The following is a 12,436-nucleotide window of genomic DNA, read 5'->3' on the forward strand; positions in this document are numbered from 1 at the left end:
CAAAAATAAACAAATGGGACCTAATTAAACTTAAAAGCTTTTGCACAACGAAGGAAACTATAGGCAAGGTGAAAAGACAATCTTCAGAATGGGAGAAAATAATAGCAAATGAAGCAACTGACAAAGAATCAATCTCCAAAATATACAAATAACTCATGCAGCTCAATTCCAGAAAAATAAGTGACCCAATCAAAAAATGGGCCAAAAAACTAAACAGACATTTCTCCAAAGAAGACATAAGGTGGCTAACAAACACACGAAAAGATGCTCAACATCACTCATTATCAGAGAAATGCAAATTAAAAGCACAATGAGGTACCATCTCACGCTGGTCAGAATGGCTGCTATCAAAAAGTCTACAAACAATAAATGCTGGAGAGGGTGCAGAGAAAAGGGAAACCCGTTACACTGTTGGTGGGAATGCAAACTAGTACAGCCACTATGAAGAACAGTGTGGAGATTCCTTAAAAAACGAAATAGAACTGCCATACAACCCAGCAATCCCACTGCTGGGCATATACACCGAGGAAACCAGAATTGAAAGAGACACGTGTACCCCAATGTTCATGGTAGCACTGTTTACAATAGCCAGGACATGGAAGCAATCTAGATGTCCATCGGCAGACAAGTGGATAGGAAAGCTGTGGTACATATACACAATGGAATATTACTCAGCCATTAAAAAGAATGCATTTGAATCAGTTCTAATGAGATGGATGAAACTGGAGCCTATTATACAGAGTGGAGTAAGTCAGCCCTAGGAAATTTCAAAAGACATGAAAAATAAAGGAAGTCTTAGATTAGTCCATTAGAGAGCCACTAGGTAGGTGAAAAAAAAAACAGTTATGATTTTTTTTAGCATAAGGTTCATATGGCTCCTTCTGGTACTAGTAACCTGTGTGAAGAAAGTGGGGTGTTGTTTAATAGGTCTCTTTTGGGAAGGAAAGTAACAAATGGTACCTGCTTAAATTAAAACATCATGAAGCTTTATAACAAAATTCAGCTCTATCTTTTTACTCTTCATTAAGAATTCCACATGTTGGAAAAATAGAGTTTGGATACCAAGATCCCAGCATGTTTCTTTTAAATTTATATTAAAAGCTATTAAAAAATAGATACTTTATTTGATCTGATTATTTGATTTGATTTAATCAACAACTTGACAATATGTATTTGCTTCTTGTGTTTGAGGACAGAAATTTCTAAATATATTCTGAAATGGATTTGTAGATTCACAAAAGCCTGCATTAATTCACTTCTAAACCATGTAACTTATTTTGAGTTTATAATTATCATCAGTGTTCTCACATTTTAAATTGTTTGCAGATTTCACAGGAATAGTTATATCTAAAAATAGTTCATTTTCCAGGGTCTGTAGAATATCAGGGAGACCTCATTTCTCTTTGTTACAACAATCATTTCAATGAACATTTGGATAACGGCATATACACAACTGTAGATGAAAGCGTTGGATTCTGTTATGGTAATTATGTCGATACTTTGTGACATTAAGTACACTCCTAGGAAATGTTTAGATTTTTACAGTTTTATGGTTTTCATGTTTTGTTAAGTCTCCTCTGGATATTTCACTATATTACACTCTAAACTAGGACAATTTTTCCAGCATGCATTCTAATACAAATAATTAGTAAGTAGAGACACTCCCCCATGGTGAAAGTCCCTCAGTCGTGTCTGACTCTTTGCAACCCCACGGGCTATACAGTCCATGGAATTCTCCAGGCCAGAATGTTGAAGTGGGTAGCCATTCTCTTCTCCAGGGAATCTTCCCAATCCACGGATCAAACCCAGGTCTCCCACATTGCAGGCAGATGCTTTACCATCTGAGCCACAAGGGAAGCCCTAAAACATGGACTTTATCTAATTGTGTGGCATGCGTATCTCTGGTTGAGTTAGTGTAACTGACCCTGATAGAGGTCAAATAATTAGTAGCTTCCACCAAACTAGAAAATGTGCGCACCTGAAATATTTCCATCAAACACTCCATTTCATATTTTGGTAAAAGAAGCAGAAGCAAAGCATGAGGAAAAGAAACGTGAAATGAGACAGCTGGAAGGGACAAAGATTTGGCAGAGGTCCTCAAACAGAAGACTAGAAACAGGATTGACATTCTCCCCTCAAATCAGCAACTCTCCAGTAGAAGGGCAGCTGCCAACAGAATTAGTGTTGAAAAAATTCCAGACATAACTAACAAGGAAACAAGGTGCACAAGTTCTAACTACATCTTCCACTTCTGAGGACATGGGCATGTTGATAAACATTGCAGATCCATTAGAAACTCTATGAACCAGCAAAACATGAACAGAAAACAGACTGCTTGATGCAAACCCATTGTTAAGCTCTGCTACAGAAACTCAACTAGAGACATTCATGCCACAGTTAAAGTCCATGTTTTAGGGCAGAATTTATCATTTTCCCCAGAGAAACTAATGATATAGATAAAAATGAAGGGCTTTACTGTCTTCTGACATAGTATCTACTTTTTTTCTTTTGCTTCCAGAATATTGGGCTGAATACCTCACTCTTGGTGTGGGTGAATTAATAATATTTGATGGGACTCATTTTTTTAGGGTGGAAAATCCAGGTCACTTCGGGTCTCTCCATGGAGGCACATTTCAGCAATACCTTTGTCAGCAGTCAACATTCAGGCTTAGCCACTTTCTCTAAGAGTGGCCTCAGGCCAGGGGACCAGTGTTTCAAAGGGATTATGTGCCTCAGTCTAAGGGTTCTAGCAGCAGGAGGGGCTAGGATTCAGCAGTCTCACTAATTTTAAGACCTCCAGGAACAGAGCTTGCAAATCCTGCTGGTGAATAGAGAAGAAAAGATGCATAATTCTCTCCTCTCTTGAAAGGAGTGAAGAGGGAAAATTTTTCAGATAATAGAAGGACAAAGAAGGATAGAATATTCAGAATTCTTTGGTCTACATCTCTGCCACTTCTGTGCACATCTCAGATCGTTTTCAAGGAGATGAAACACACATATATGCAAATGCAAACAAGAACTTACTCATAAGGTATTATCAGTTGCTTTGGCCTTCTCAGGAAGGAGATCTGGAATACACCTGCTTGTAGTTTTAATGTATGGATGGGGGGGGGGAACCCACCACCACATCTCCATCTTTATACACTCTGTGCTTCAGGCAATCTGCCTAAACTTCAAACTGTATCCCACATACAGTGTGGAAAGACTGCAGGAGCAAGAAAAGATAAATCGGAGAGAATGACGTTGCAGGAGATGCCCAACTGAGAGACCAAGCCCTGTATCTAGGCTCAGCTCATGAGAAGAGGGATAGGCATCTGATCCCTGCTCTGCTCTCAAAAAGGAAAATGCCCCTCACGTCAGCCCAGCCTATGCCCACAACCCCTCTGTCTCTCAGCTTGTGGAAAACTTGCAGGGCGTGTGCCAGACTGGTGTGCCAGACCAGGGCACACTTAGAATCAGAGAGCAGGTGAGGAGAGACCTCACCCTCGGTGTCCCCGTGACGCGAGCAGCCTGCCTTCCCCTTCTTTTTACTGCTTCATGTTAGTTCCATGGAGGAGCTCTGGGGAGGCTCCTGTCCTGGGGCTCTGCACCTGCCTCCCTCAGTCCTGGTGAAAAGCAATGACCATGAACATGTTTTTCCCCTTCCCTCTGTGATTGCATCATAGTCTGTGACTCTCAAACTTCAGGGCTTGGGAGCAGAGAGGGAGGTGTGGGGGAGACAAGTCCATCCTGACACTGAGGGCTCTGCCCTCCTATGTCTATGATTGATGTCCCTGCACAGAACTCATGGTGGCTGTGTCAGACACACCAAAGGGAAACTTTTCTGCACTCTTGGTGAGAACGTCAATCGGTGCAGCTATTAAAAAAAAAAAAAAAACAGTACGGAGGTTCATCAAAAAATTAGAACTGCTGTAGGAAGGCAATGGCACCCCACTCCAGTACTCTTGCCTGGAAAATCCCATGGATGGAGGAGCCTGGTAGGCTGCAGTCCATGGGGTCGCTGAGGGTCGGACACGACTGAGGGACTTCACTTTCACTTTTCACTTTCTTGCATTGGAGAAGGAAATGGCAACCCACTCCAGTGTTCTTGCCTAGAGAATCCCAGGGACGGGGGAGCCTGGTGGGCTGCCGTCTGTGGGGTCACACAGAGTCAGACATGACTGAAGTGACTTAGTAGCAGCAGCAGCAGCAGGAACCAGCAATTCCACTTCTGGGTATGTATCAGGAAAAAAATGAAGCCAGTATCCTAAATAATCATCTACCTTCACATGATCATTGCAGGATCATTTCCAATAGTCCAGACATGGGAAAATGACCTAAATATCAAAAGATGAGTATATTTAAAAAGAGTGATTTTATATTTTATGCATAGGTATGTACAAACCACTACCATTTCACCTTTTAAATTATTTTATTAAATCTTCAATGTACAATAGCTTCTTTACACATGACCTAAATTTTTTTAGAAGAGTGATGTTAGTTCTTATTACATGGTGATTCTAGCTAGCAGTTTTAAAAATGTTGGGAAAAATCTTGAAAAAGGATTTTCACATGTCACTCAAAATTTTAAAATTTAACATTATCAAAGAAAGAGATGCTTCTACACTCTTGAACAGTGGCCACTGGAAAGACATTTCAAAAAGAAAGAATTACGTCTCAAAAACATTTTTTATATGATTTTTTCCTCCAAGGATGGTAATTTTTTTACATAATTAAATCAACTCGCAAAATGGCTTTCTGCACATGCTCTCATGCCTTGGACCATATCACCAAATATTTATGCATGACTGAAATGAGAGTTTCCTTGACATCATTATTTCCATAGCCTGAAGCTGTTTTGTTACCTCCGGGCTCTCATTCTCCCTGATTTATACAGTCAAGCCCCTGCCAAATAACAAGCTCAACATTGCTGTCTCTCCATAACCTCCACTTCCTCCATGGCCTCCTGGACAATAGTTTGCTCCACCATATGATCTTCCCATATTCCTCCTACCACTCAGTTTCCCACTCTTCAGTAACTCGTACTTTGAAGGTTTCTGCTTATAATTTCCCAAATTATTGCAATTCTGACTTCCATCGTTCCTTCCTCCGTAGCTGATATAACCAGCTCTGCAACCCCTATCCTGGTAGCCATGTCCAGGTCCTTCTCCATCACAACCTCCTCGTCCTTCTCCATAACCAGGACTAACCCTCAAACTACCACCTCCTGGTCCTCCTCCATACCCATGGTCACCATCCCCAGATTCACCACTGCTTCCACTTCCATCAGATGCTTCTCTAAAGTCCCTTCCTCGTCCAGCTCCAAAATTTCCACCACCACCATGCAAGTATAGGAAATCAGCCTTACGTCCTCCCCTTCCTATTCTAGAATGCTGGAGTTCCTGCATTTCTGGTCTAGACAGGGCCTTTCTTACTTCTGCATGATGACCATTGATGGTATGGTATTTCTGCAATACAAGCTTATCCACGGGATCGTGGTCATCAAAAGTCACAAACCCAAAGCCTCTTTTCCTTCCAGACTCCCTATCACTAATGATCTCAATGGCATTGATTTTTCCATATTTCCCAAAGTAATCTCTAAGATGATGCTTCTCCGTATCTTCTCCAATTTTACAAACAAACAGCTTCTTCACAGTGACAAGAGCCCCTGGTATTCCATAGTCCTCTCTTGGGACAGCGCGTTTGGGGGCAACCCTTTTCCCATCGATGGAATGAGGTCTGGCCGCCATGGCAGCATCCACCTCAGCCATGGAGGAAAACGTGACAAAAGCAAATCTTCTTGATGTCTGGCTGGCGGGGTCTCTTATGACCACACAGTCTGTAAGATATCCCCACTGCCGGTAGTAGTTCCATAGAGTTTCTTCTGTGGTTTCAGAGCTCAAGCCACCAACAAAGAGTTTGCGGAATTTTTCATTATCTCTCTTATTCCTCTCCGACGGATCAGATGTTGACGTTTCCTTCTTCGCGCGCTTGGTCGCTTGAGCCATTTTTCTGAAGCTGAGGAGGATGAGGGAGATCTCAGCGACTAACAGGAACCTGACCGGTCCTGGCTCCCGCTGCTCCGGAAACAGAGCCTCCAGGAGAACCTCCACGTCCTGGCCTCGGGGATGCTATTACTGCCTCTGGAGCCTCTGCCGCCCTTTTATCAGTCTTGAGCAACTTTCAATTTTTCTGCAAAACATTATTTAACAGAGTGACCTTTCCTGATGCATATTATCTTCTCTATGTTGATTTCTTCCCATTTTTAATTCTATCTGCATTATTATCTATTAATTTTACAGTTTTTCTCACAAATGGTATATTCAGTGAATAGATGACTAATATGGACTTTAAGGTTTTATGCTGAGCTATTTATCTTTTGCTTTGCCCTTACAGGGGCTTGCCTGGTGGCTTCAATGGTAAAGAATATGCCTGCAGTGCGGGAGACCCACATTCCATCCCTGGGTGGGAAGATACCCTTGAGAAGGGAATGGTTACCCACTCCAGTATTCAGAGGAGCCTGGCAGACTGTATTCCATGGGGTCACAAAGAGTTAAACACAACTGAGTGACTAACATACACACATATGGGGAAAGTGAAGCCGGAAAGGATAAAGGGAGGAAGAAATTAAAACTACTGATGATGAAAAGATTGGTGGTGTGGTGGTTTAGTCACTAAGTTGTGTCCGACTCTTTTCAACCCTGTAGATGGGCCATAGCCCGCCAGGCTCCTCTGTCCATGGAGTTCTCCAGGCAAGAATACTGGAGTGGGTTGCCATTTCCTACTCCAGGGGAAAGCCTAACTGAGGGCATACTTGAGCAGAAAACTTCATTGCAAAAAAAAAGAGAGAAAGAAAGAAAAGGACTCAACCACAGCGTGGGTAAAGAATTTCCACAGAGGACAACAATTTAAACAAAGTAGAGCCAAGTATTGCTTCCATTTCTTGGTGATGTCGATTTTTTTTTTTTGATCTGTCCTGTTATTCCAAGAAAGTTTCAAATGCAAAACTATACAAAACTTTGAATATTTTGTAACATTAACACTTAGGATATACCTTTCAATAACATAACTTTTTCTTGTAAGAGCTAACTCTAAGAAATCTCACCAAGAAAAGATGCAAGTGGACACTGTTCCCATCAACATGGATGCCCCACTTACCAGAACAGGCTGATCTGTGAAAGAGGCTGATGCTGGTTCCCCCTGATTCGAGAGCTGTCCTGTGACCGATCCTGAGATGCAGACCGCCTGTAGCTTGCCAGAGAAAGCAGTGACTTCTGCCTCAGATTCCCTTTTTATGGAGGGAGTGGGTAACCCAATCAGTGGATTTTTCAAAGACACACCCTATCTCAGATCAAAGGGATTTAAGAGATTCTTCAGTCTTTATACACAAATGCAAAAATAGGAGGCTGTTAACACTGTCAGAAACTACCCTAGGTGAAAAAAATGGGATTTCGTTGTTGGCACCATGGATGAGAATCTGCCTGCTAAAGCAAGGGACACAGGTTCGATCCCCGGTCCAGGAAGATTCCGCATGCTGTGAAGCAACTAAGCCAGTGTGCCAGCTCAACTACTGAGCCCACACTCTAGAGCCTGTGGTCTGCAACAATAGAAGCCCCTGCTGCTGCTGCTGCTAAGTCGCTTCAGTCATGTCCGACTCTGTGCGACCCCATAGATGGTGGCCCACCAGGCTCCCCCGTCCCTGGGATTCTCCAGGCAAGAACACTGGAGTGGGTTGCCATTTCTTCTCCAATGCATGAAAGTGAAAAGTGAAAGTGAAGTCGCTCAGTCGTGTCCGACGCTTCACGACCCCATGGTCTTCAGCCTACCAGGCTCCTCGGTCCATGGGATTTTCCAGGCAAGAGTACTGGAGTGGGGTGCCATTGCCTTCTCCAATAGAAGCCCCAGGTCACTGCAGTTAGAGAAAGCCCACATAGAGCAGGGAATACCCAGCACAGCCAAAAAAGAAAAAAATGTTTAAAAAATGTAATACATCTATGTATGGAGTGGTATTTGCAGTTTCTATCAACAAGTTAATCTTTCGTTTTTCTCCCACTATGGATACGGTCAACAAAAATAGGAATAGAAGTTTCTATCTATATACAAAGATTTCTAGAAACTGATGTTATAATAGCAAAAAGGAAAAATAGAGACCTTTTGAATGTTTATCATTAATTGTTGAGGTTGTTTATTCGCTAAGTCCTGTCTGTGACTCTTTGTGAACCCCTGGACTATAGCCTGCCAAACTTCTGTTCATGGGATTTTCCAGACGAGAATACTAGAGTGAACTGCCATGTCTTTCCCAGGGGATCTTCTCAACCCAGGGATCAAACCGAGGTATTTTTCTCCAAAATGTTAGTTGACAAGTCTGTAATGTGTATATCACACAGCCATTCTTTTAAAACATTAGTATTTTGTACGTTTACCCTTCAACTAATTCCTGGTTAATGTTTGATGATTTCAATCACCTTACTCTTTTCTGATCCTTTGACGTAATTAGTCTCTCTACTCCCTTTACCTCCCTAGACTAGGGTTTAACACTTTTATTAATCCACTTTTTGTCTGGAAACTTGTCAGTCACAATCATACACACATCAGTGTCTAGTTACACTAGTGATTACACTATAAATCCTTCACTTAATAGTCTAATACAGATAATTTTTTTTAGCACCTTTTCCAAATGCTAATAATATCTTAGAACACTTTCAATTCCATTTTAACTTCCTTGACTCTTCTATTACTGTTGTCATTGTTTTAATGCTACAGATATTTTAACGTCCCTGAGATAAACCTGGGGGCAGAAAGAGAAGGGGACGACAGAAGATGAGATGGCTGGATGGCATCACTGACTCGATGGACGTGAGTCTGAGTGAACTCCAGGAGTTGGTGATGGACAGGGAGGCCTGGCGTGCTGGGATTCATGGGGTCGCAAAGAGTCGGACATGACTGAGCGACTGATCTGATCTGATCTGATCTGAGATAAACCTAGAAGTGCTTTATGAAGAAAATTTATTCATAATTATTTTGAAATTATCCTTTCTTTTCCTATTCATGCTTTTTGCATTCCTGGTTTTTAATATAGAATTATTTTACTTTGGACTTAACAACTCACTCTAGTATTTTGTCTAATTCAATGTAGTTCATAACGAAGTGTTTCACTTAAGTTTTGGCAGACATCTTTACTTGGGGCAATGTTAATTCTGGGTATAAAACTCTAGTTGGATTTGATTCTTCTTAGCTTATTAAAATGGAGAAGGCGATGGCACCCCATTCCAGTACTCTTGCCTGGAAAATCCTATGGACAGAGGAGCCTGGTAGGCTGCAGTCCATGGGGTCGCAAAGAGTCGGACATGACTGAGCAACTTCACTTTCATTTTTCAGTTTCATGCATTGGAGAAGGAAATGGCAACCCACTCCAGTGTTCTTGCCTGGAGAATCCCAGGGACGGGGGAGCCTGGTGGGCTGCCATCTGTGGCGTCACACAGAGTCAGACACGACTGAAGTGACTTAGCAGCAGCAGCAGCTTATTAAAAATGGTGCTCAAGGGATTTCCCTGGTGATCCATTGGTTAAGACTCTGAACTCCCAACTCAGGGGGCACGGGTTCAAGTCCTGGTTGGGAAACCAAGATCCTGCATGCCTCTTGGCCCTATCCCACCCCCCACCCCAGCAAAAAAGTATAAAAATAGTACTCTCTCGTTATCCACCTTATTTTATTTTTCCGTAGACATCACCAATTAGCCTTTTTCTTGCTTGTTTGGTCTCTGTATTCTCTAAAAGTGCATTACATTAACTTTGGCTTCTAGACCATATTTTAGCTCATTATTTTATCCTGTGTATACACAATATTTGACTCAGGATATTAAGTTATTGCAACCATTGGGTGATGTATTTTTAAACCATGCTTGTGTATTTTCACTTCTAATTTCAATTTCTCCCCACTTTCTCTCTACTCTCCTTTTCATCACATCTCACTTCTCTTCTAACTGTGTTCTGAGTTTTCCAAGATAATTCCCCTTGGATTCTATTGGGATATTTGCTCTTGAACTGTCTTGCTGTTTAGTAATCTGGTCTGTGCTGGGATCAATATATTCTTAGCTACTTAAGTTCTTCATTTCAGCTCTAACATAAACAATATGCAACTTTAAGCTTTGAAAGAAAATAGTTGCTCAATGATGAGAAAATGGATTCCATTTAGTACAATAAATCTCAAGTAGATAAGGGAAATTTGTAACTTAGATCATATTAAAATATTTTAGGCATCTGTAGTCATCAAAATTCATCTGAAAACTTGAGCAGAGGAAGAAATTTGCATTACACATCTTAGTCAAGTACATCAAACTGAATACTGTAAATATAATAATTCTGTCTGATGAAGCAAAATACTGAAAAAACACTGGAAAATGGGTCAAACTGTAGAACAGACATACCATAAAAAAGGATAAGTTAATACTTGGTGTGAGTCTTCTCAGAACTGTCAGTCTTGTGAAATCTCAATGTAGGTCAAGAATAATGGATCAGATTTCAAATTTAACTTTTGACTTAACAAGGCTTGTAATCATAAGACACCAATTTTCAAGGCTCAGAATGAAGAAAAGGATATAATGTTTTCTGATGTGGATGACATTTTGAAATATTTCTTTTTGTTTCTTTAAGGACAAATATTATCAAAACCAGTGTTCTCTTTCAATTTACTTTCTTTAGAATGCTTTCTACAAAATTTAAAATTACATAGGTCATATTGTCATTTTGTATTTGTGTTGGCTGGATAGAGCTATGTTTGGTGGTCACTTTTTGTGTATCCACTTGATCGGGCTAACTGATACCAGTATAGCTGGTTAAGCTTTATTCCTGGGTGTGTTCTTGAGAGTATTTCTGGAAGAGATTAGCATTTGATTCTAAGGCTGAGTAAAATACTGAGTAAAAGACACCCAACCTCATCAGTGTGGGTGTTATCTAATCTCCTGAGGACCAAAAGAAATGGAACAAAAAGATGAAGGAAGGGTGATTCATACCCCCTCTTCCTGAGCTGCAACGCCCATCTTTTCCTGCCCTTGGACATCAGAGCTCCTGGTTCCCAGGCTTTCACACTTGGACTCAATTATGCCACCAGCTTTTCTGCTTCTTCAGCTTGGAGATGATCATTCATGGGACTTCTCCATCTCAAACCTATAAGACAATTCCTATAATAAATATGAAAAATTAAGGTTGACTCGGGTTTTTAAAATATTTATTTGGCTGCTCCAGGTCTTAGTTATGTCATGTGGGCTCTTCAATTGTGACACGTGTGATCTGGTTCCCTGACTGGGGATCGAACCCAGGCCCCTTGCATTGTAAACAGAGTCTTAGTCACTGGGAAGTAAATCCCTAACCCAGGTTTGTATTTCAGCTAGATAATTGTGTCTAGATCTCATGACTAGATAACAGGGAGAAAGGATTTGGAATCTTAAGCTATAGTGGCTAAGTTATTGCATGAATTATTGGTTAAACGAATCAGGTTATCTTTCAAACTTCACTATAATTGAGGTTTTGATCATTGACACTGCAAGGGATCATTTACCTTCACCCTCTGCATCTAGCATTCCAAAAGAGTCATAGTTGGGCTTAGAGGTACATGTTTTCTTTGGGGTTTAGGGCAAGAAACACTCATATGTGGTATTGCAGCCGTTCATCAGAAGACAATACAATGTCTTCACTGCAGTTTTAAAATTTAACTATTATCTGACAATTGCACAAATCTACTCATTTCTTGGAGAAGGAAATGGCAACCCACTTGAGCATTCTTGCCTGGGGAATCCCATGAGAGGAGCCTGGTAGGCTACAGTCCATGGGGTCGCAAAGAGTTGGACACAACTGAGCAACTTCACTTTCACTCATTCCTTACTGTCTATGCATAGAGGCATTCAAAATATATTATACTATCTTCATTTTTAAAATTAATTTACTTATTTTAATTGGAGGCTAATTATTTTACAATATTGTAGTGGTTTTTGCCATACACTGACATGAATCACCCATGGGTGTACGTATATCCCCCATCTTGAATCCCCCTCCCACCTCCCTCCGCATCACATCCCTCAGGGTCATCTCAGTGCACCAGCCCTAAGCACCCTGTCTCATGCATTGAAGCTGGACTGGTCATCTGTTTCACATATGATAATATACATGTTTCAATGCTATTCTCTCATCATCCCACCCTCGCCTTCTCCCACAGAGTCCAAAAGTCTGTTCTTTACATCTGTGTCTCTTCTGTCCCACATATAGGGTCATCATTACCATCTTTCTGAATTCCATATATATGCACTAATATGCTGTATTGATGTTTTTCTTTCTGACTTGCTTCACTCTGTATAAAAGGCTCCAGTGTCATCCACCTCATTAGCACTGATTCAAATGCATTCTTTTTCATAGCTGAGTAATACTCCACTGTGTATATGTACCACAGCTTTCCTATCCATTCC

The 12,436-nt window shown here is 41.1% G+C and overlaps 2 protein-coding genes across 2 annotated transcripts in view; both read right to left on the bottom strand.

The window, feature by feature from the left end:
• The window catches only part of LOC104979947 (vomeronasal type-2 receptor 116-like), a 13,157-nt gene extending 10,890 nt beyond the window's left edge, over positions 1-2,267 (bottom strand). The window contains 1 exon segment of the mRNA XM_010828493.1: positions 2,238-2,267. Within this exon segment, the coding sequence (XP_010826795.1) occupies positions 2,238-2,267 (30 nt within the window).
• Positions 2,268-4,868: 2,601 nt separating this feature from the next.
• LOC104979949 (heterogeneous nuclear ribonucleoproteins A2/B1-like) lies at positions 4,869-11,852 on the bottom strand. Its single transcript, XM_010828494.1, has 2 exons — positions 11,830-11,852; positions 4,869-5,919 (listed from the first exon to the last, which is right to left on the bottom strand). Exons 1-2 carry the CDS (start codon positions 11,850-11,852, stop codon positions 4,869-4,871), a joined length of 1,074 nt encoding a protein of 357 aa, XP_010826796.1.
• Between the last annotated feature and the right edge of the window lie 584 nt (positions 11,853-12,436).

The sequence above is a fragment of the Bison bison genome, unplaced genomic scaffold, assembly GCF_000754665.1.
Source record: "Bison bison bison isolate TAMUID 2011002044 unplaced genomic scaffold, Bison_UMD1.0 scf7180017864492, whole genome shotgun sequence".
Classification (NCBI taxonomy): Eukaryota; Metazoa; Chordata; class Mammalia; order Artiodactyla; family Bovidae; genus Bison; species Bison bison.

Coding starts and splice junctions, on each gene's coding strand:
- LOC104979949 (XM_010828494.1), bottom strand. CDS start 11,852: ATGAGTGAAAGTGAAGTTGCTCA. Junction 5,920..11,829: donor AGTGAAAGTGAAGTTGCTCA/GTTGTGTCCAAC, acceptor GAGGAATAAGAG/AGATAATGAAAAATTCCGCA.